Here is a 22,761-nt window from a genome sequence, read left to right as displayed (position 1 = left end):
GCCATCTCTGTGCTCATCTGGACCAGCGGTCCCTATGTGATTGAATCAGAACCCCTGAGGCCTAGTCCCTAATCTTGTCTTCCCATGTATTCAGCTCTACCTACAAGGACTCCAACACCCTGCACCTCCCTACGGAGCGTTTCTCCCCCGTGCGCCGGTTCTCAGATGGGGCTGCAAGCATCCAGGCCTTCAAAGCTCACCTGGAAAAAATGGGCAACAACAGCAGCATCAAACAGTTGCAGCAGGTAATGGAAGAGACAGCAGGCATCTCTGGAGAAGCGTGGGCAACAGAGACCTGAATTACAGGAGGCTCAGGCATTACTTCCTACTCCCTTCCTGTCAGCAACACTGCATTTTAATAGGTTAGAAAAGCCTAACTTCCTAACTCTTTCCTTACTTCCCGTTACGTACAGCTCTCCCAAGGTCAAACTTGATTTCCTCGTGAAGGGATTAGATTTTTCTTCTGCCTCTATAACCCACTGGGGAGGAATTTCTGGGCGTGAGTTTCAGTGGGAAAGCACCAGGGAAAGTACTTCTGAGCAGCCCTGGCATTCTCTCCTGATAGAAGGTGCTGGGTCGTGTTGGAACCTGCTCTGCGTCATTACCACCTGGCATACTCTAGTCAGTATGGAGCGGTGCTCCTAGAAGCGGGAGACATACCTCTAGGCTTCCGTAGAGGGCCAGTTTCCTTTCGTTCTTCCTGATGATCAAGCTTCAAGTGGCCTGGGCACTGTACACACGTTTCACAGTGCACACTCAGACACAGTTTTCCATTCACTCATAGAGTGCAGGGCAGAATACATTTAGTACACAGGTGCCTATATAAATGAGTTGGTCGTCAAAGACACTGTTCTCAGTGGTTCTTTCTGCCCATGAGCTCTTCAGGCAAATCTGCATCTGCTGAGATCACTGCATGGGCTAGGCCTGGCTGCATCCCATCTGCATTCACTGCTTTCCCTTCAGGAGTGTGAGCAGCTACAGAAGATGTACGGGGGGCAGATTGATGAAAGAACCCTGGAGAAGACCCAGCAGCAGCATATGTTGTACCAGCAGGAGCAGCACCACCAAATTCTCCAGCAACAAATCCAAGTAGGCCCTCACGCGTTGCTTTCTCCAACTTGTTAGAGTTTGCTTTCAGGCTGATTTGCATATGCTTTTTGGAGGAGAGTGCTCGGGGCAAAGTGGAGTTCGGTTATGTTTGATGCGTTGGAGTAAAGGTAATCAGAGTGCTTGCTGAACAACACGCAGAAGCCTAAGTCTGAGTCACATATACTTCTGTTTCTCCTGAGAATGGCTCTGATTAACCTCAGGCTCACAACTCTTTTTTTCTTGCTTTCCCCATCTATGTTTTAGGACTCCATCTGTCCTCCTCAGCCTTCTCCACCTCTTCAGGCTTCGTGTGAAAATCAGCCAGCCCTTCTCACCCACCAGCTCCAGAGGTAAGCAATCATTTTGTGTTATGCCAAAGCCGGTGTCTTTATAGCTTAATGTCCTTGGTCTCACTCACATGGGAGACACTGGCTTACTTTAATACCCATCTTGGAAGAAACTATTAGAAAAGCAGAGAAACCAATCTAAATTTTAGGAGCCTAATTGAAATCCTGACTTCCTTTGCCACTTCAGATAGCTTAAAGTGATCTGATACCTAATGCAGGAGGCCAGGCACAGGCCCACTGTGAACTTGGCCTCTTTGAGAAGTCTGGTTATACAAAATGGGGATAGGTTTCCAGTAGACTGTAGGGGATGGCTTATCAAAACTAAAAAGAAAAAAAGTTGCTATTTGTGTATATCATACAGCTGAAACTTAACTCAAGATTATAGTATCACCACAAGAAGTTTCTTTATCTGTTTTGTTGTTTTTAAGGTTGAGGATTCAGCCTTCAAGCCCACCCCCCAACCACCCCAACAACCATCTCTTCAGGCCACCCAGTAATAGTCCTCCCCCAATGAACAGTGCCATGATCCAACCTCACGGTGAGTGGAGGGATTCACGGTGACCCAGTGCATGCCACGTAGACAAAATGACCCTCTCAGTCTTGAGTGCCAGAAAGCATTTGAAAGACAGGATAACATAGTAGTTAGATGTGGGGCTGCAGAGCCAGTGCCTGGCAGTGGTGCCACCAATTTGTTTAGCTGTGAAACCTTATGTATATTACATCTGTGTACCTCAGCTTTCTCAGTTGTAAAATATGAGGATAATAATATTTAATAAATAATATATATAAAGCACTTAGAATAGTTTCTGGCACAAAGTCATTCTCAGGGAAAATCAACTATAACTAATCTTTTAAATAAACCCTCTCTAACCCTACCAAATAAAACGTTGCTTCCTGAGCCTTCTTTACTGTTGTGCCTCCCTTTGATGATCCACTGTGCTGTGGCCCTCTGGTTTGTGGCTGTTTAGATGGAGGTGAAGGTGAGTATACTTTGCTGGGTTTGAGTCTTCAGAGATCTTCACTCTGAGAATTCCTTGAGCAAACCACATAATTTAGGACCTTTATCAGTCTCGTTGGATATTCTTTAAAAGTCTAAATTGACCCTGAGACCCTTTCTTCTCAAATGGAGTCTCCAGACCTGCTAAATTGGAGTCTACATTTTTTAAAAGATTTATTTATTTATTTGAAAGGTAGAGTTATAGAGAGGCAGAGAGAGAGAAGTCTTCCATTCGCTGGTTCACTCCCCAAATGGCTGCAATGGCCAGAGCTGAGCCAGTCTGAAGCCAGGAGTCAGGAATTTCATCTGGGTCTCCCACACCAGTGCAGGGCCCTAAGGACTTGGGCCATCTTCCACTGCTTTCCCACGCCATAGCAGAGAACTGGATCAGAAGTGGAGTAGCTGGAATACTGATGGAGTTTATGGTCACAAAAGGCTTCCATAGCCTTGGCATCTCATGACAAGAGCCTCGGGTGATCACTGACATCATAATAAGATTGTCAATTGTTAAATCAACAAGAGGAGTCACTGTGAACTTACTCCCCATGTAGGACGACCTCTGTCCTTATGAGTTGTACTATGAGAATTAACTGCAAAACTTGTTCTCAAACAGTACTTTTTACATTGTGTATGGGTATGTGTGTAAACTGTTGAAATCTTTACTTAGCATATAGTTGCTCTTCTGAATATAAAGTTAATTAAAAATGAATCTTAAAGAAGAATGGGATAGGGTCCGGCACTGTGGTGCAGTGGGTTGATGCCCTGGCCTGAAGCACCAGCGTCCCATGTGGGTGCCGGTTCTAGTCCCAGCTGCTCCTCTTCTGATCCAGCTCTCTGCTGTGGCCTGGGAGAGCAGTGGAGGATGGCCCAAGTCCTTAGGCCCCTGCACCCATGTGGGAGACCTGGAGGATGCTCCTGGCTCCTGGCTTTGGATTGGTGCAGCTCCAGCTGCGGCCATCTGGGGAGTGAACCAGCAGAAGGAAGACCTCTCTCTCTGTCTCTACCTCTCTCTGTAACTCTTTCAAATAAATAAAATAAATCTTAAAAAAAAGAAAAAGAAAAGAATGGGATGGAAGAGGGAGTAGGAGGTGGGACGGGAGTGGGGGAAGGAAGGAGATATGGGGGGGAGACCACTATATTCCCAAAATTGTACCTATAAAAATTGTATTCATTAAATAAAAGCTTTAAAAAGAAAAAGTGGAATAGCTAGTGCCCATATGAGATGCTGGCACTGCAGGTAGAGACTTTACCCACAATGCCACAGTACTGGCCCCTGGAATCTACATTTTAAACATTTTGTATGTGGGTTAAAGTTTAAGAAGTACTGCCTAGTGAGCTACTCAAAGAATAATCCGTGGACCAGAGGATCAGGGTTTAGGGAAACTTATTGGAAATGCAGATTCTTAGAGGCCCACCTTGATCTATGGAATCAGTGTTCTGTGGGTAGGTCCAGGAATCTGGTGTTTACAAATTCTCCTAGCTTGTCTTATGCAGATTGTGTGTGGTTGAGCGTTCTCATTGGCTCTCGTTACTTCCAGCTGGCAGGAAGCCTGGGCTCGTGGTCACTCTCAGTTCCTCTCTCTCCAGGTGCTGCATCTCCCTCCCAGTTTCAAGGCTTACCCTCCCGCAGTGCAATCTTCCAGCAGCAGTCTGAGAGCTGCTCTCCTCCCCCCAGCGTGGCACTAACTTGCTTGGGCATGCAGCAGCCTACCCAGTCACAACAGGTGACCATCCAAGTACAGGAGCCCGTCGACATGCTCAGCAGCATGGCAGCTCCAGCTGCAGGCTCTGCTGGGCGAGGCATCTCCATGAGCCCCAGTGCCAGTCAGATTCAGATGCAGCACCGTACCAACCTGATGGCCACCCTCAGTTACGGGCACCGACCCTTGTCCAAGCAGCTGAGTGCTGACAGTGCAGAGGCCCACAGGTGAGACTGCCTCCCATCCCCTAGCCATCTACTCAGGGAACCGGGTGGGAGGAAGCCCCTTAGCCGAGAAAAGGGGGGATGGAGAATGGGTCTGACCAGGCTCTGCTCTAGTTACACCCTTTCTAAAACCAGGGAGATGGGTTTGAGATGAAATTGGAACCTATTTATGGACTCAGGATTAAAATGCTAATGAGAGAGGAGGGAAAAGGACACAGCTACTTTAGCTATTTGTTTACAGTGAAGAAGCCTATCAGAGGGATATATTAATATGCCAGTTCCCCTTGTTTATTCTTCTATGAGTCTTTCTCTGTCACTCTTCTATGAGATTGTTGCCTCTAAATAGCTCAAAGGATGTTTTAAGATTTGCCAAAGTGCTGCCTTCAAGGTGGAGCTAGATCTGCTATGCTCGCAGTGCTCCAGGACCCTTGGAACTTACAAGTTAAATGAATAAGGGGCTGAAATAGGGATGACCCATCCCCCTCCTCCCCATCACACCTCAATTCTCTGGACCAGCGGGTGTGCTCCCTACTGAGGAAGAGTAGTAGCTATTCCCCAGGGGAATCTAGCACTCTTGTGATGTGGATGCCTGGTACTCACTCCCTTTTGTGTCTGCAGCTTGAACGTCAATCGGTTCTCCCCTGCTAACTACGACCAGGCGCATTTACACCCCCATCTGTTTTCGGACCAGTCCCGGGGTTCCCCCAGCAGCTACAGCCCTACAACAGGAGTGGGGTTCCCTCCAACCCAAGCCCTGAAAGTCCCTCCACTTGACCAATTCCCCACCTTCCCTCCCAGTGCACATCAGCAGCCGCCACACTATACCACATCGGCACTACAGCAGGCCCTGCTGTCCCCCACGCCGCCAGACTATACAAGACACCAGCAGGTACCCCACATCCTTCAGGGACTGCTCTCTCCCCGGCATTCACTCACCGGCCACTCGGACATTCGGCTACCCCCAGCAGAGTTTGCACAGCTCATTAAAAGGCAGCAACAACAACGACAGCAGCAGCAGCAGCAGCAGCAACAGCAGCAAGAGTACCAAGAATTGTTCAGGGCCATGAACCAAGGGGATGCTGGGAGTCTGGTTCCCAGTCTCGGGGGACAGAGTATGACAGAGCGCCAGGCTTTATCTTATCAAAATACTGACTCTTATCACCAACACCACACCAGCCCCCAGCATCTTCTACAAATCAGGGTGCAAGAATGTATCTCACAGGTTTCCTCACCCACCCCGACCCATGGCTATGCTCATCAGCCGGCACTGCTGCATTCAGAGAGCATGGAAGAGGACTGCTCATGTGAGGGGGCCAAGGATGGCTTTCCAGATAGTAAGAGTCCACGCACATTGACCAAAGGTTGCCATGACAGCCCCCTGCTCTTGAGTACCGGTGGACCTGGGGACCCCGAATCTTTACTCGGAACTGTGAGTCATGCCCAGGAGTTGGGGATTCATCCCTATGGACATCAGCCGCCTGCTGCGTTCAGTAGAAATAAGGTGCCCAGCCGAGGTAAGAGTCCCCTCAGAATCCAAGTCCTGGGCCACAGTGCCTAATTCCAGTGACTCGGTAATGTTATCTTGTTCCAACAAGTACTCTGTGTTCCTAAGGAAAAAACCACTCAGAAGCCCTTCAGGACCTTGTTGGGGAGAAGCCTGTAGGACGTGGGTATTGGTGGATATGGGGTCTGTTTTCAGAATAAGGTGACAATGACGAGACAAGTAGCACTTAGTGCTGTCATCAAGATAGCTGCCTTTAGCTTCTGCCATAAAGGCAGACAGCACTGAGGAAGTAGACTTACTGTAAATGTGTGGGACAAAGAGAGCACCTTAATCCTGGTCTTACCTCGTTCACGAATATGGGAACTCTGATCCTCATTTTCCTCGTGTGTGGAAGAGGAGCAGGTGAGTAACAACCCTTTGCAGGGCACTTAGGCAGATGAAAGCAGATATTTAAGTGTTTGTGTCATACTATGTTTGCATGGAAACGAAAAAGAGAGAAGTACTTGATCAGAAATGTATATAAATATGTGAATGTGAATTATTATACTCTGATCATTTCATTAATGAGCTACATATAGAATACTACAGCATCATGAGGGGCCCCATAGCAGCTCATTTTGTACCACTTTATAATCAATGAATGTGTTCATTTTCATTCTGAAGGATATTAGGATTACTGGCAGTAGTGATCTTCAGAAAATATAGTTCCATTAGCATCACAGCCTTCACCCTAGCTAAAAACAGGAATGATATCTATCCCCTCATCATACATCTTAACAATTTGCCACTCTTCACCATTGACATCAAGGGAATAAAAATGGATTTTAACTGTGCAACCTTCTGCTATTCTCTTCCTGGAATTACTTGGATCTCCTGTCCTTTCCTTCAGAGTCAGCATGCAAAATTCAACCTCAAAGGGACTTAGATTCTGCAGCCCAGAGCAGGATTGACAACCTTACTCTAAAGCAATTTATGTGCAAAAGACTTGGTGACTTCTGATCATGCTTATCACGCATTGATAGGAAAATGTGGTTGTTTCAAATGCCAATTAAATGTTGGGCTTCTGTATACATGTGTGTCATCAACTTAGAGGTCTACCCCCAGGCAGTTGTATTGTGTTTACTTATGGCCACTATTTTCAGGTGGACATACAATGGTGGAAGTTTCTAAAACCAGGTCATATGTGGAATGACTAACAGACCTAGGGGTGTTTAGAGTTGGGAAAGAAAAACTAAAGAGAAACATCATACGTGTCAGGTGGAAGAAAGGTTTAGACTTCTGGGTTCATATTACAGGGCAGAACCAAGAGCAGGATAGGGAAGTTGCAGCAGATTTCAACTCTGCTTGGAAGACTTAAAAAAAATCTTTATTAAAGAGGGAGACAGAGAGACAGAGAGAGATCTTCCGTCTGCTAGGTCAATCCCCAAATGCTTGCAGCAGCCAGGGTTGGGTCGGGCTGAAGCTAGGAGTCTGGAAATCAATCTGAGTCTTTCACATGTGTAATAGTGTCCCAAGTACTTGAGCCAAGTACTTGCTGCCTCCCAAGATGTGTATTAGCAGGAAGCTGGCGTTTAAAGTGGAGCTGGGAATTGAACCCAGGCACTATGACATGGGATATGGGTATCCCAAGCAACATCTTAACCACTGCACCAACACCCACCCGCATAGAAGACTTTTATAAGAACTTGACAGAATATGGCATGTCACCTCAGCCACGTGGAGCAGAGATGGGATGATGGTGGTATTAGGGACACAGTGGGAATGAGAAAAAGCTCATGTGGGAATGAGAGGGTCCAGCAACTAGCATACTATGGTTGACATAAAAAGGAGAATAGCTAACATGTCTATTGGGATTTCCAGTTCCCAGGCATCTGAAGTTGTTAGTATATAAGATTCATTTAATCCTCACAACAAGCTTAGAAGGTAATAACTCTTACTATTCCTGTTTTATTAATTAAACTTACTGAGGTTAAGTAACTTGCCCCTAAGTCAAGATCTGCAAGTGGCAGCTGAACCCAACAGTCGCTGGGTTCAGTCCAACAGATTAATTTTTTATTTTTTTAAAGATTTATTTATTTATTTGAAAGTCAGAGTTACAGAGAGAGAGAGAGAGAGAGAGAGAGAGAGAGGTCTTCCATCTGCTGGTTCACTCCCCTGTTGGCCACAACGGCTGGAGCTGCGCTGATCCGAAGCCAGGAGCCAGGAGCTTCTTCCCACATGGGTGCAGGGGCCCTAGTACTTGGGCCATCATCTATGGCTTTCCCAGGCCATAGCAGAGAGCTGGATCGAAAATGGAGCAGCCAGGACTCGAACCGGTGCCCATATGGGATGCCAGCACTGCAGGTGGCAGCTTTACCCGCTGTGCCACAGTGCCGGCACCCACTCCAACAAATTCTTACTGAGCAAGTCCTGGATTTGCAAGGCACCCTGGAAGGAACAAAGCAAATAGTGCTTCACTTTCTACCCCTTCCCAACCCCAGATTGCCATGCACTTAAATACTTTTTGAAGCGTTTTTCTTCAAAAATTATTTTCTGTAATTTCTTTTTCCATTTCCTTCTGTGTGCTGTGTGCAGAAAGGAGAGAGCTTGTATTCACTGCTCCCTAATTGTCAGAGGGGCCCTCCTTCAACAGACATACTGGTCTAGTTAGTGCCTACAGCAGGCAAAATAGGGTCGGGTGCAAGTGCTGTGGTTAGTTCTGAAGTGGAGGAATAGAGTAGGTTTGTAGCCCGAAGTGTAGTATTGGGGTTGGCTCTTGATGGATGAAGAGGATTTTGTCATTTGAATTTACAGGAGAAAGCCTGAGGAAAGAACAGTGGATAAGAATGTCTCAGGGAAGAGGCCTGATTGGCTTAAAGCGTGTAAGAAGGAATTAGAGGTGGAGGGCAGAGGTTTTCTAAAATACCGAGTATCGTCTAGATTTACAGCAGAGGCACACTGCTCAGTTCTCCTGGAGTTTTAAATCAATGTGCCATCTTGTCAGTTATCCCCCGTCATTTCCTTTCTATTGAGTGTAATGATTTCACTTCAGGTTGATACTTTGTGATTATGCCTTTTTTTTTTTTTTTTTAACAAATCTGCCATAGTTCTTCCTCTAGTTGGTTTGCCACCATTGGCTGTTCCCCTCTCCCTTTTCCCTACGTTCTTGACACATAGCGCTAGCATCACCATTACCTCTATAAGTATGTTCCTAAAGGCTTTGGTTCAAAACTACCCTGTCCTTCTAGCCTTCCAGTTTATCTGGGGTTTCTTTGCACCCTCTCCCTGTCTTTAATATTTTAAGATTTATTTATTTATTTGAAAGGCAGAGCCACAGAGAGGCAGAAGCAGGGAAGGAGAGGTCTTCCATCCGCTGGTTCACTCCCCAGTTGGCTGCAATGGTTGGAGCTGCACAGAACCCAAGCCAGGAGCCAGGAGCTTCCTCTGGGTCTCCCATGCGGGTGCAGGGGCCCAAGGACTTGGGGCATCTTCTACTGATTTCCCAGGCCACAGCAGAGAGCTGGATCGGAAATGGAGCAGCTGGGACTTGAACCGGCGCCCATACGGGATGGTGGCACTGCAGGTGGCAGCTTTACCTGCTATGCCACAGCACCAGGCCCCTGTTGTCCTTACTTTATTTTTTATTTATTTTTGCCAGGCAGAGTTAAACAGTGAGAGAGAGAGAGACAGAGAGTTATAGACAGTGACAGAGACAGAGAGAAAGGTCTTCCTTCCGTTGGTTCACTCCCCTAATGGCCACCATGGCTGGCGTTGTGCCAGTCCAGAGCCAGGAGCTGGGTACTTCCTCCTGGTCTCCCATGCGGGTGCAGGGACCCAAGTACCCGGGCCATCCTCTGCTGCCCTCCTGGGCCACAGCAGAGAGCTGGACTGGAAGAGGAGCAACCGGGACTAGAACCTGGGGTTCCAGCGCCGCAGGTGGATGATTAACCAAGTGAGCCACAGCGCCGGCCTGTCCTTACTTTAAACAGTGTGAGCTAACTAGGTGATCATGGGCTGTCGTGTAACCTGGCTTCTATTTACTGTAATGAAAGGTGTTGTGTTAAATGCCTCTCTTAGAGAAGGAGCATCGCGTTAATGTTTGTAGAACACCTGCACCATGCTTAGTGCTTTCAACTCAGTTACATATTTATTTTTCACAACTGCTCTGGGACAACTAGAACAGGTTCCACAGTCTCTTACTGCATTAACCTGACCTCGTTCTGTTCTTCTAATTGAGAAGTCTTTCATTTTTACTTTTCCAAAGAATAATCAGATAATTTGCTGTCACTTTTTCCAAGCAAGAATTATAATACTGGAGCTGGTGTTGTTGCATAGCAGGTTAAGCCCCCTGCGATGTTGGCGTCCTAGATGGGTGCACCTGCGAGTTCTAATTGTTCTGCTTCCAATCCAGCTCCCTGCTAATGCACCAAGGAAAGCAGCAGAAAATGGCCTCCAAGTCCCTGGGCCCCTGCACCCATGTGGGAGACACGGAAGAAGCTCCTGGCTCCTGGGTTCAGCCTCGCTCAGCCCCAGCCATTCGTGGCCATTTGGGGAGTGAACCAGCAGATGGATGATTCTCTTTCTCTCCTTCCCTCCCTCCCTGCCCCCTCTCTCTCCCTCTCTCCCCCCCTCCCTCATTCTCTCCCTCTCTCCCTCTCTTTTTCCCTCCCTCTCTCCCTCTCTATCTTTTACCCTCTCTTTTTCCCTCCCTCTCTCTGTAACTTTGCCTTTGAAATAAATAAATCTTAAAAAAAGAATTATAATGCTGTGCCCCATCACCCTGTGGGCAAGTAGAGGGCACTCACACTTGAGGTTTTTGGAGAAAGGGATGCCTACTATTTCCTTTAATGATCCCTCCATCCCTGTGCACTTACACACTAGTTCCAAAAAATTTCAACTCTTTTTTTTTAAAGATTTTTTTTTTTTTACTTGAGAGTCAGAGTTACAGAGAGAGAGAGAGAGAGAGATCTTCCATCCAATGGTGCACTCCCCAACTGGCCGCAACCAATCCGAAGCCAGGAGCCAGGAGCATCCTCTGGGCCTCCCACGTGGGTGCAGGGGCCCAAGGACTTGGGCCATCTCCCACTGCTATCCCAGGCCACAGCAGAGAGCTGGATCAGAAGAGGAGCAACCGGGACTAGAACCAGTGCCCATACGGGATGCCAGCGCGTCAGGCCAGGGCATTAACCTGCAGCACCACAGCGCTGGCCCTAAGATTTCAGCTCTTACTTCCAGGGTAGAACAAACTCAACAGAACTTACTGTATTGCACAAGATTATATTGTAGATGCTATGGAAAATACAGAGATGAAAAGAAAGAGCCTGCCTTCAAGAAGTTTATACTCTCTTGTGGGAAGGAAGACTTGCTCATAAAGTGCTTTGACATGAAGTGCTCTGTAAAGAAGTATAATTTAATAGAAGCAGAACTGGTGTGGTCTTTCTGAAATTTCTCAAGGGTAGATGAACAAGGATAATTAGTATTAGTCGATGCAAATTAGATGCCATCATATCAATGTCCATGGTTACCTGTTTCCTTCATGGCTGTTAGCTACCAGCCATTAGGGCCAGACACTGCCAGAGCAGTACTGCTCTGCTTCAAACAGGTAGAAGGTTCAGAGCTACCCATGCCCCATGCTGCCTGTAATCTCTCTGTCTGCCACTCACAAAGTAGCCATGTTTGCTTTTCTAATGTAGTGATAATATACACTTGATTTTTTGACTTTGCAAATAAATAAGTGCAACAGCATAGCCAGTTTACACAGTGAGCTTGCCAGTTTGAACTCATGAAGAAAACCACATCCTCCTCGCTGAGCTCAGTCAGCCTCAGTGTTATTCCGGCCTCATAGAGAGATAAAATGCTGACAGACTGGGAAGGATCGCCCCTCCGAGTCTTTAAGAGGAATATGCAAACATGTCATTTCTCTTAAAATCCAGTACATGAGTAAGGACAGTCAACATTGACAGATTCAATAGAGAGTTGTGCAAGCTGCCCCAAAGTTCCCCGTGCAGGCGGGTGGTGTGTATTGTGTTCATCTGTGCATTTTTTCCTTGTGTGATCAGATGATCATCCCACCCTTGTACTCTCTTAGTTTCACTTTGGTAAATAGTCAAATGTGGGGCTCTTGGAAGTCCTCTTTCCTCCATTACTTATACATCCTTCTGTGAGCCCGACAGTTCCTCTAGTTGCTAAATTTGGTATAAAGGATGCTGAAGATGTCAGTGAAAACTCATGTCCCTCGGTCACCGGATTAGTCTACTTAGACCCCCGAGTGGTCAGTGGATCTCATCTATAAAGTGTCACAGGGACTTTTATACTCAAAGTGAACATTCTTACTAAAAATAATACTTTAAACAAGGATACTTCAAAAAGTTTGTGGGAAATGAAATTAAAAGATTTTTGGTACAAAGCAATTTGAAATCCATGTATGATTTTTTTTCATAATACACATTTTTCATGAGCTTTTTGAAGACTCCTTCACATGTTTCAGAACAATTAAAGACTCCTTCACTTGTATCATCTTTTTTGAACCCCTAAGACCCCCTCATTTTTTATGTATGGACTCTGAGGGCAAGGATAGATTAAAGGACTTACCCAAGTCCATTCACTTTGTTCTTGGCGGAGTTGCATTCTGACCTCAGTACTCTGACTCTTACGCTTTTATTCTTTGCTTTGCCTCCTTACCCCATCTGATGCCTTCTGAGCATGTCTGTCAAGTGAAAGATGCCAGTCCCTTTCAGGTCTCTGACCTGTGGATTACACTGAAACTCATGCAGACAGCCCCTGTGTGTTCCCTAGCTCCTATTCATACACTTTATTTTCATCTGGTTTTTAACTCATGTTTTTCTCTCCTAAATCAGAGTCTTTGAAAATAAAGTTCCAGAGATTTATTGGTTTATTAATATATGGGTGAGTTATCCCCATGATTCTACAAGTAGGGTTCTGTGATGAAATCAGTTTCTGTGTTTTTATCAGTTGGCTCAGTATGCCTCTATCTACTCAGCAGTAACATCTCTGAAACTAGTATAAATAACTTGTTTCTGTTGAGCTTTTATGGTATACCGTGTCCTATTGAACTGTCTACACACCTGTAGAGAAGGTCCTGGTTTATAGATCAAGAGGCTGAGAGCCAGGGAAGCTGGATAATTTGCCCAAGTTCCCACTCCCACAGGAAGTCTTCCCAACCCCATAGCTGGACTGAGGGGTGAGCCTGAGGCAGAGAGATGAGGAGGGTTGGTCAGGCAGGCTCATCATGTGATTTGCCCAATGAGGGCTTGGTGGTACTTTCAGGTCTGTTTGCCTCAGGAGGCTGGGAGGAGAGTGGACAGAGAGGACAAAATCCACATGACTTTCCCAAAGGCACAGCTGCAAAGAGTGTAGGTGTTTAAGTTTGCAGAAAAGCCCCATCCCCAGGAATAAAAAATTTTCAGAAATAGGGAGGGAAAAGGAGACTTAGCTGCATGGCAAACAAATAAACAAAAACAGTGAAGCCTCCAGGAGAGGAAGGAAGGGCTAAACACCAAGATCCAGGACTGTATACCTTTTGTTAGTTTTGCCATCCTCTCATGTTTGACAATGGTCCTTTAAAAATATTTAAACAGGAGAACATTTGTTTGTCTCTGGGGGGCAACAAGGAGCGGCAGCTGATAAAGTTTGCATCCAACTCTATAACCAGGCTTAGAGTGTAGGCATTGGAAAATATTTTGAAAAAGAAGCAACTCCCCACGTGGCTTCTTGGCCTAGCAGAGAGAATCAACACCTCTTCACTCCCCCAGAGCCAGGGTTGCACCACTTCCTGCCAGTGGTTTTGGTTGGCCCTGGGGCCAATGTGTGAGCTGTGTCCACTAGAGGAATTGGGCTGAGTGGGTAAGACGAATGAGCTAATTTCACTGAGCAAGTCTTGACATAGGTTTTCTTTTGTTCTCTTTCTGCTGGCTTTTTGGATTTCAGTAGCAGAATAGTTGGCTTCTGTTTGTTCCCCGAACCTCATTATTCAGAGAATTTTCAAAAGATTTCTTGCTTGTCTTTATCCTTGGTAGTTGGGAAGCTCGCTCCTCCTCTAATTTTTCACCAGAATGTCTTAGATTGATAACAGTGTGCACAAAGGCAATCTTCCATTCCCATGTCAGCCCCTAAAGCCAGGCTTAACTTTGATGCTCATATGAGGCCAGCTGAATGTAGAGAGATGAAACCCTCTGCCCAAGCTAAAGCTATGTATCTTCCTTTCCTAGCTGTTGGAACAGCACAGTTAGCATTAGAGCTGTGTTTCTTTTTAATTTGGTCTTGCCGCAGAGTAATTCATCTGGAGAAAAGCCCTAAGGTTGCTAAGGAGCTTTAATCCAAAAACCAAACAAGCATACGCATGTGTTCAGGTTGTGGCTTTTCATGACTGAAGTCAAAGTGCTACCAAGAGGGCCCTATCAATCTAGATATGACTATACGATTCTTCTCTACCACCTTTAACCAAGAAAACTCATTCCTCTTGAACTTCTCTTTCTCTCCAAACTCTGGTTCGTAGAACTGCATGGCTCTGACAGGATCCTAACCTATATTAAGAGAGCATTTATTAAATTCAATTAAAGAAATTATTAAATATTTACTGGCTATAGGACAGTGTTCTGGAATACTGATGGTTCACAGACATGTATAAGATACAGTCTTTTCCTTCAAAGAGTTTATAATCTAGTATGTGTGATTCAGACCAGCAATACCAGGGTTAATGTTAGAGCAGTCAGACTAATAATGTCCTCTGAAGTTTAAAAGATAGGATGAAATGATTAATATCTGTATGAAATGTAAAGTTTTGTAAAGATAACAACATCTGAGGTGAACCTGGAAGGATAAGTTGATTGGGTTGTCATGAACAGAGGTAGAAGAATCAGGCTTCCTAGGTAGAAGGAACAGCAAGAGCAAATGCATAGACTGTGGATGGGTGGGGAGAATTACAAGTGGTCTCATTTGACTAGAGCTTAAAATATGTAGTGTGAAACACTAATTGGAAGATAGTCTGGGGCAGTGTTGTGAAAAGGAAGTATATTGACTACTCTATAGAAAGATTAATCTTGGTAGGGTAGTTGTAGGGGAACGGTTAGGGGGCAAGTATAATAATCCAGGAAATGGGTAATAAGGCTTCGGTTGGATTGGAAAGAAGGGGGCTAAAGTGACAAACATTCTTAGATTGTTTAGACTTGAAGCCATTGTGGGACCAGGAGTACAGAACCAATAGTGACTCCAATCGCTTGTTTCTGGAAGATTAGGAAAATTAGGCACTAAAACCATGATGTCTAAAGGTACAGCAGGTTATAGGGAAATCTGGTGGGTTTGTAATTAGACATGGGAAGTGCCACATGCTGGTGAGATATTCAGAAAAAGAAATGGTTAGGAACTAGTTGGAATTGTGGATCTGGAATTTAAAAGGCAATGCAGTTAAAGCCATGAATGTAGATGATATTGCCAGAGTTAGTGTCGGAGGACAGAAGGTCAAGGACAGAAAGGAAACGAGTGTTTGCTTATAAAGGGTAGGGGAGCCGCAGGAGGTGGAAGTGCAGTTTAAAAAATAGGGAGGGGAGGACCAGGGTGTTACACAGAGGTGGGAGCCCGGAAAGGAGAGAAGAGGCATCTGCAGAATGGGGGCCATCCTCGCAGGCTGTAGAGGTGCCCGAAAGCTCTGAGAGCCTTCCTTGTGGGAGTCTGGGTTTGGGAACATAGCACAGGTAAGTCCACAGAGGAATAAAGAAAGAAGAAAAGGTTCTGTGCGATCCAGCCAGCCCCTTTATGCAGACTTTTCTCCTAGGATATGGTCCCTTTACTGATGGGACTCATATTTCCTAAGTAGTCATGCTGGTCTCCACCCTTGCTCGTGGCCCATTGCCAGACACTGCATTTCTTTGATGGGGGCTTACAATGTTGGGAAAGGCTGTACACCGCTGACCCTAGTCTGCTCTGTCTTCTCAGAGTCTGTCTTAGGGAACTGCATGGACAGAAGTTCTCCAGGACAAGCAATGGAGCTACCAGACCACAATGGACTTGGGTACCCAACACGGCCCTCCGTCAGTGAACACCACCGGCCCCGGACCCTCCAGAGACACCACACAATCCAGAACAGTGACGACGCTTACGTATGTTGGTCTTTTCCTGCTTTTCAGAGGTGGGATCCTATCAGCCTGCCCTTGAAAACACAGCATAGTAATGTGGTATCCACTCTCTGCTCTTCTCAGAGTGCCAGCACCACTGAGACCAGTAGGAGTCTCCCTACTGAACTCCAGTAGAACCTGTGCATCACTTTTGAGGCAGAGGAGTCAAAAATAGTTATATCTGTTCCCTGCAGTCTTAGTTTTTAAACCTCTCCCCCAAACAGTCCACACTCAGGCCCCAGCAGATGAACCTTTAGGCTCTCAGGTCATTTTCGGCAGCTGCATTGAACTTACTTGGATAAAAGAAGTTGGCTTGCTTTGTTTTCCTTGGGCAGACTCCTGGGACATCACAAAAGTGGTAGCAACTAGGGCACATGTGGCTATCTAAAGAAATGTCTTTAAATTAAAAATTTAGCTCCTCAGTTATGTCAGTCAAAGCTTAGGTGCTCAACAGCCATCTCTAGTGGCGGCTGTATTGCTGAGGGCAGAGGGTACATTTGCACAGTGTTATCCTGTGACAAATGATTAGCAGTGATTGGGATAGAAACCTGGTTTTAGAAGGAAGTGTGCATGTCGAGGGGGTCTAACAGCCAGCTGAGATTTACCATGCCCTCATCCAGACCCCAACTGCTCGTGGTAGGGAAGTGGGGAGGGCTGAGTCAGGTTCCCCCAAACTGTCAGTGTTGCAGCGTGTCTCTTTGGATCATGCTTCAGAAGGGAGTCTGGGAGTGGTGTGTTAGGCTGCCTGTAGTCTGGGCTCTTCTAGAAGGAACAGCTGTCTCTAAGAGGCACCTGAGAGTGGCACGTTCTCTGGGTCCTTATGTCTTTCCATAATTGTTTTCTGCAGGTACAGCTGGATAACTTGCCAGGAATGAGTCTCGTGGCTGGGAAAGCACTTAGTTCTGCCCGGATGTCAGATGCAGTTCTCAGTCAGTCCTCGCTCATGGGCAGCCAGCAGTTTCCAGATGTGGAAAATGAGGGTAAGGGGCCTTGTGCACGGAGGACACCAGAGAAGTTCTTAGAGAGGACTTCCCTCCATCTTCGCCAGCGACTGCTCCCCTCTTCTGTAGAAAGGGTTCAGGGAGAAGCAGAGTCGCAGCATCCCCACAGCTTTCTGGCTGAGAACAGGGCAAGCCCTGTCCTGTTCCTAATGCTTTGAGAAGATACACTTTTAATTACTGCTTCTAATTAGAGGGCATTGTGTTGTAGGAACGTTTCTGCTCTCCTGAGAGCCAAAGCAGGGGCTAAAAATAATTGTAAAACACAGGCCATAAGATGGAGAGGTCTGCAGGGAGGTCCAGCGCCACTCTTCACGGCCCCTCGAGCAAGGCTCTTAACCTTCCTGGACCCCAAGTTCCTCGTAAGTAAGGAAGCAAAAGTACTAGTGCCTGTACCCTAGATTGTGCCATGAAGACCGAGTGTCTTACTGAGGGTAAGGTGCCTAGCACAGTGCCTAGAACACAGGGTGCCCAGGAATGGACCCACACAAGCACTGATTACTGTGTCTTTCATCCTAAAAGAACTTGGGATATTTTACTTAAAAAAGATTTATTTATTTATTTGAAAGGCAGAATTATTGAATGAGAGGGAGACACAGAGACAGTGATCTTTCATCCACTGGTTCGCTCCCCCAAATGGCCACAACAGCCAGGGTTGGAACACGCCAGAGCCAGGAATTCCATCTGGGTCTCCCACGTGGGTACAGGGGCTCAAGCATTTTGGGCCATCTTCCACTGCTTTCCCAGGCACATTAGCAGGGAACTGGATTGGAAGTGAAGCAAGTGGGACACGAACCAGCGCCCATATAGGATGCTGACATCGTGGGCTACACCACAACCCCAGCTGCAAGAGATGTTAGTCTGAAGGAGAAGTTTCTCCTCTCCCACTCTACACTGTCATTGATCCTACTTCAGGGTGGGAAGGAAAAGAACAGGGGAACACTGGGGGCAGGTGTTAATGGCACAGCAAGTTAAGCCACCCTTTGGGATGGCCACATCCCACATCTGAGCACCTGAGTTCAAGTCCCAGCTAGTCCGCTTCCAATCCAGCTTCCTGCTGATGTGCCTGGGAGGCAGCAGACGATGGCTTAAGTACTTTGAGTCCCTGCCACAGCATGGGAGACCCAGATGGAGTACCTGGCTCCTAGCTTCAGCCTGGCCCAGTACCAATATTGCAGGCACTGGGGGAATAAACTAGCAAATGGAAGATCTCTCTCTATCACTCTGCTTTTCAAATAAATAAATATTAAAAGAAGAAGACGACAAAATAATTAAAGAAACAAGAGGAAATGGGCCACTTGGAGGAGAATATGGGAAGACGCCTGGCTCCCAGCCACAGTCACTAAACCATTTGAAGGCCTGCTATGAGCTGGAATTGTGGGCTGGCTATCAGGCTCAGCGCTCAGACAGGCTGCCTTATTCCACGTCTTCATGTCTCTTATCCCCCCCTCCCCAACCCCATTCAGCTCCCTGCCCATCTCACGTGGTTTTTTTTTTTTTTGGTCTTACAGAATGTGGGGTGAGTCTGGGGGCTCACGAACAGAGCGATGGCAGCCAGCACGTCAACTCCTCTTGCTACCCATCCACGTGTATTACAGACATTCTGCTCAGCTACAAGCACCCCGAGCTCTCCTTCAGCATGGAGCAGGCAGGCGTGTAGCAAGGAACAGAGTGAGTGTCACCTTGAGCAGGGCCAGACCAGCCCAGTAGCCTCAGAGCCTGCTCCTGGTCCCATCAGGAGAGCGAGTCCATGTGTGGTGCCAGTGACACTGACACCGTCACTCATCTCATGGCCTTCACGTCTTCCTGCATTTCACTAAGCACTGTGCTAGTCTGGGGCCAACTCAGTGCCTCGGTTCCATTGCGAGAAGATATGTGACCTACACTTTGTGTTATAGGTGCTGTCGCCCACACTGAGTAAGTAAGCCCCAGCTCCAAAGGGCAGAGGTGACTGACCTCTGGCCAGCGTAATAAGGAAAGTGGTAGTCCTTTAGACCCAGTCCTGAAGGGTGAGGCCTAGCAGGAAAACATGTGCAGCCGCAGATTTTTTAAAAGCTGTACAGAAGCAAATGGTAGGATATTCCAGACAGAGGAAATGCGTGGTGAGAGGCCAGTGGCAGAAAATGGGTAAATGGTTTGGCTGGAGTAATACAAACGGTGCACAATAGGGTTCCTTCTGTCTCTGAAAAATCTTTGACCGGAAGACTTAATAAAAGTGAAGCCTTCTGGGAGATCTGTATTGGAGCTTCAGTAATGCAAGTCTTTTAAATTACTCAACGTGAAAGTGAACCAGTTATCTTTAGGAAGAAAGTTTTTCAGTTGAATATCTGAGTCTCTCTTTGCATACTGATTCTTTCTGTCTGCTCTGTTGCAGGTTTTGTATACAGCTTGGGAATGAAAAGGTTGATTTTTACACCACCAGTATCTAGCAGCGTTGCGCCAAATGGCCATTGTGTTTCTCTTCACGCAGAATATCGTGGCTCGCTTCCTCACATTTGGTTCATCAGTGTGCTGTTTGTTCTTTTGGGTTCTGAGGGGGTATTGCCATGTTTGCCTGTATGACCAAGACACCAAGGAAATAAACAGGAAATCCATGCTCCCCATCTCTGTGAAAGCGTATTTAGTGTATTTGAGTTGGTGGGGTTCTTTGTTTAGTTTTTGGCTTTGTTTGTGTTTTTTTTGTTGTTTTTTTTTTTTTTTAGTTTGTTTTGTTTGGGGCATGCTTTCTCTTAGAGGTGATTTTCTTTCTTTTCTTTCTCTTTGTTTTTTCTCTGCTTTTGTGAGACAGGAGAGGCAAGCAGTTAAGAGTTCAGAGGCCAGGGGCTCAGAGCCACGACCCTCACCAGCCTGCCCACCGTTCCTCTGGCTCCTCTCCCACAGGAGCAAACGCTCCAGGGTAACAGCCTCTCAGATCTTGGTGGCTGGGGAAGGGGAGCAGGGAAGGGCTCGTGGCTTCTGGCATTTGGAGAGCAAAAAGAAAGCAAAGAAAGAAGCCCCAAGCCTAGAACCCAGACAGACCTTTTTTGCAGGAATCCATGGGAAAAATGTCTGGCTTGGCCAAGATCACATCAAAACTTTAGCACAGAGGCTGAGAGTAACCTAGAATCAATGGGTCCCCAGCTAGGCTGTCTCACTTTGAGCCTCCTCTTTGGCGTGTAGCACAGCTTCCCTCTTGTCACCTGGAAAGTCGGTTGCCTTTCCTGTCCTGGTTCCACCCGTGGACTGAATACCTGAACTTGGCGCACTATGCTTCCTGTGTCCATCTTTCATTCTCATTTTTATATTGTGCTATAAAAAGGTATGTGTGTGTGTACACATGTGTGTGTGCACATGTGTGTGTACATGCATACACACACACACACACAGCTTTCCCCTTCTAGTCGCTTTGTCACCGGCAAGAATAGGAGGTTGTCTTGGGTCCTGCCTCTCTCCTAACCTTCTCCTCCTCCCTAAACAGCTCCAACCCCTGTATTTTCATTCTTGATCATGTAGGAATTGTTTTTGATAAATGTTGATATTATTGTTAGTAAATAAAGACACAGAATTTTTGTTTAAAAGAAAAATGTTTAACCAGATTCTGTTCTATTTGAATTGTGACTTGCACCTTTTGTTCAGAGTATTTTCTTTAGGCATTGTAGTTGCAAACAGCTCTTTCTTGTGCCCGTGGCAGATACAGCAGTCCCCTCTCCCCAGCTGAAGCGGTGCAGATGCACTAGTTATCGCTTCCGTGGTTATCTTGATTTCACTGTTAGAAACCAAAGTCTTCTCTGCTTGCTGGGGGCTGAGAGAGGATCTGACTTATCTCTTCTGATTTTCAAAACAAAAGAGAGACATTAAATATGGTGACTCTCAATTCTTTTTCTGGGAACAGAGTACAAGGTCCCCATTCCCTCCTAGTCTTTCGTCCTGAATTTGCACAGAAGAAAGCGGGTGCCCCGCATGGCCCTCCTGGTGCTGCCGGCAGGATCCCCATGCAGCTTGTCCCTCCCGGATACCGGCAGCTTGGCTTCCGGACCCAGTAGCCCTCAAGTGGATTTCCGCAGCGCAAGAGCTTTCTTGGGACCTGTCCCGTGTTGCCCTGGTCCTGTCTCCCCTCCACTTTGGGGTGGGGGGAGAGTGGGATCACCAACTACTCGCCAGAAGGGGGCTTACCAAGAAAGCCCGAAAAGCAAAAGCTGTTATTGGACTTCTCGGGCTTGTTCCGAACCTGACGCCCCCTCCCCCGACTCAGCCTGCCGCTACCACATGCTCAGCCTGCTCTGTTGACAAGGTACTGGTGTGTGAAAGAGCAGACTGCCACCCTCCAGCACCTACGCAGATGACAGCCAGTGAGCCTATTAACCGTGCCATCTTGCGAACTACACTTTAAAAAAAATCATTGCTTTGTATTGTAGTAACCAATATGCGCAGTATATGTTGAATGTATATGAATATACTTTCCTATTTCTGTTCTTCGAAAATGTCAGAAATATTTTTTCTTTCTCATTATGTTGAACTAAAAAAGAATTAAAAAATCTACAGATTCCAGTTGCTAAGACCTTTTGTCCTTTTGTGAGCGGGGAACACTTCCAACTTAGAACTGAGTCGAGTGACTATGTTCTGATCACGTGCTGATGCTGACGTGTTATTGGCCTTGAGATTCAGACTGTAGCTGAGAGAAGTGTCCACGCAGGTGGAAGCTGGAACACTGAGGCCTGGGGAGTCCCCGGGCTGCGGGTGAGGCTCTGAGCACTCATTAACACACCTCACCTTATGAAACTAGCATTCTGTAGAAACCTGGACTCAGCTCACACCGTGTCCCTAGACTCCCAGCTTGGACTCTACCCCCTTAGAAGGGAGCGCAGAGTTTGCTAAGTTGGAGAGGAAACATTCTTTGTCAGGCTACTCTGGAACAAGTAGGGGGAAGGAGATCCTCAAAAAGTTGGCACAGGGTGGAGCCTATATGAGGTGACCCCATTCAGCCTGGTGATGTGATGGGCAAATAAGTGATAGGGTAGAAAGAGGACTCCTGCAGTTCTTCTCTTTGCCCTGGACTCCAGAGGGGACAGCTGAATTTCTAACAACGTCCCAAGCGTGGCTAAGAGGTAGCCAGTGGAAGGTCTTATAAGAACACATCCTGACACTGGAAATACTGAGTTTGTAGAGGGGGAGGAAAGTTAACAAAAGCCTTTGAGTCCAGGGGAACCAGAAAGCCACCGCAGGACCATTTAGAACAAAAGATCCTTCTAGAAATCCTCTGCATACACTCCCCCACGCAGGACCAGGTGAGTCTGGACCCAGTGAGGTGCCCAGATGCCTTCCAGTGACGGAGCTCCTGTTGCAGTGGGTGCCACCACCTCCTGAGGTCAACCAGGGCAGGGGTGGAGGGCTTTGGGCTGGAGGTAGGGTGAGCTTCCAGAGACACTGTCTCCTGGTTGCAGAGCTGCCAGTCTCTGAGCTTAAGAAACTGGAAGCCACGCTGGCAGATCCTTCTGCGAGTTTTCTGACTTTGTGCCAGGCCCCACCCCCACTCTGCTGCAAAGATAAGACTTCAGGGAGCTGCTGTGCCTCCCTCGTGATGGTCAAAGATGAGCTGGGTCTTGGCCTTTGTCTCTTAAGAGAAGGGCAGGAGAGGATCTTGGCAGAGTTGGTTACAGTGCTCTGCCTTGGGGTTCTATCAGAAGAGCTGCAACAGAATTGTCAACCAGGAAACGCAGAATCGGGGGTGTCTTCGCTCCCCTGCTCGGTCGAACCTCCCCACCTCAACTCCCACCCTGGTCCTCCCAGGTGTTCTCAGGTGGGATGTCCTGGGCA

The 22,761-nt window shown here is 46.9% G+C and overlaps 1 protein-coding gene across 8 annotated transcripts in view; it reads left to right on the top strand.

Moving 5' to 3' along the window:
- SIK3 (SIK family kinase 3) overlaps window positions 1-21,495 on the top strand; it is a 243,407-nt gene extending 221,912 nt beyond the window's left edge. For 4 of the 8 annotated variants that reach the window (XM_089312972.1, XM_008260949.5, XM_051849016.3 and 1 more), the window contains 10 exons: window positions 95-245; window positions 964-1,089; window positions 1,354-1,439; window positions 1,865-1,974; window positions 4,021-4,360; window positions 5,156-5,871; window positions 15,792-15,955; window positions 16,818-16,950; window positions 18,480-18,639; window positions 19,343-21,495. In XM_089312972.1, the coding sequence (XP_089169098.1) occupies window positions 95-245; window positions 964-1,089; window positions 1,354-1,439; window positions 1,865-1,974; window positions 4,021-4,360; window positions 5,156-5,871; window positions 15,792-15,955; window positions 16,818-16,950; window positions 18,480-18,628 (1,975 nt within the window). In that variant the 3' untranslated portion in view covers window positions 18,629-18,639; window positions 19,343-21,495. Of the gene's footprint in view, window positions 1-94; window positions 246-963; window positions 1,090-1,353; window positions 1,440-1,864; window positions 1,975-4,020; window positions 4,361-4,975; window positions 5,872-15,791; window positions 15,956-16,817; window positions 16,951-18,479; window positions 18,640-19,342 lie in introns of all 8 variants that reach the window. The other 4 variants (XM_070078639.2, XM_051849002.3, XM_008260942.5 and 1 more) reach the window with 1 other exon arrangement.
- Window positions 21,496-22,761: the final 1,266 nt, after the last annotated feature.

The sequence above is a fragment of the Oryctolagus cuniculus genome, chromosome 1 (assembly GCF_051225735.1).
Source record: "Oryctolagus cuniculus isolate XC-2025 breed Fujian yellow rabbit chromosome 1, ASM5122573v1, whole genome shotgun sequence".
NCBI classification, from domain to species: Eukaryota; Metazoa; Chordata; class Mammalia; order Lagomorpha; family Leporidae; genus Oryctolagus; species Oryctolagus cuniculus.
The sequence above is the reverse complement of the archived record's forward strand: the minus strand, read 5'-3'. Positions and strand labels throughout refer to the sequence as shown.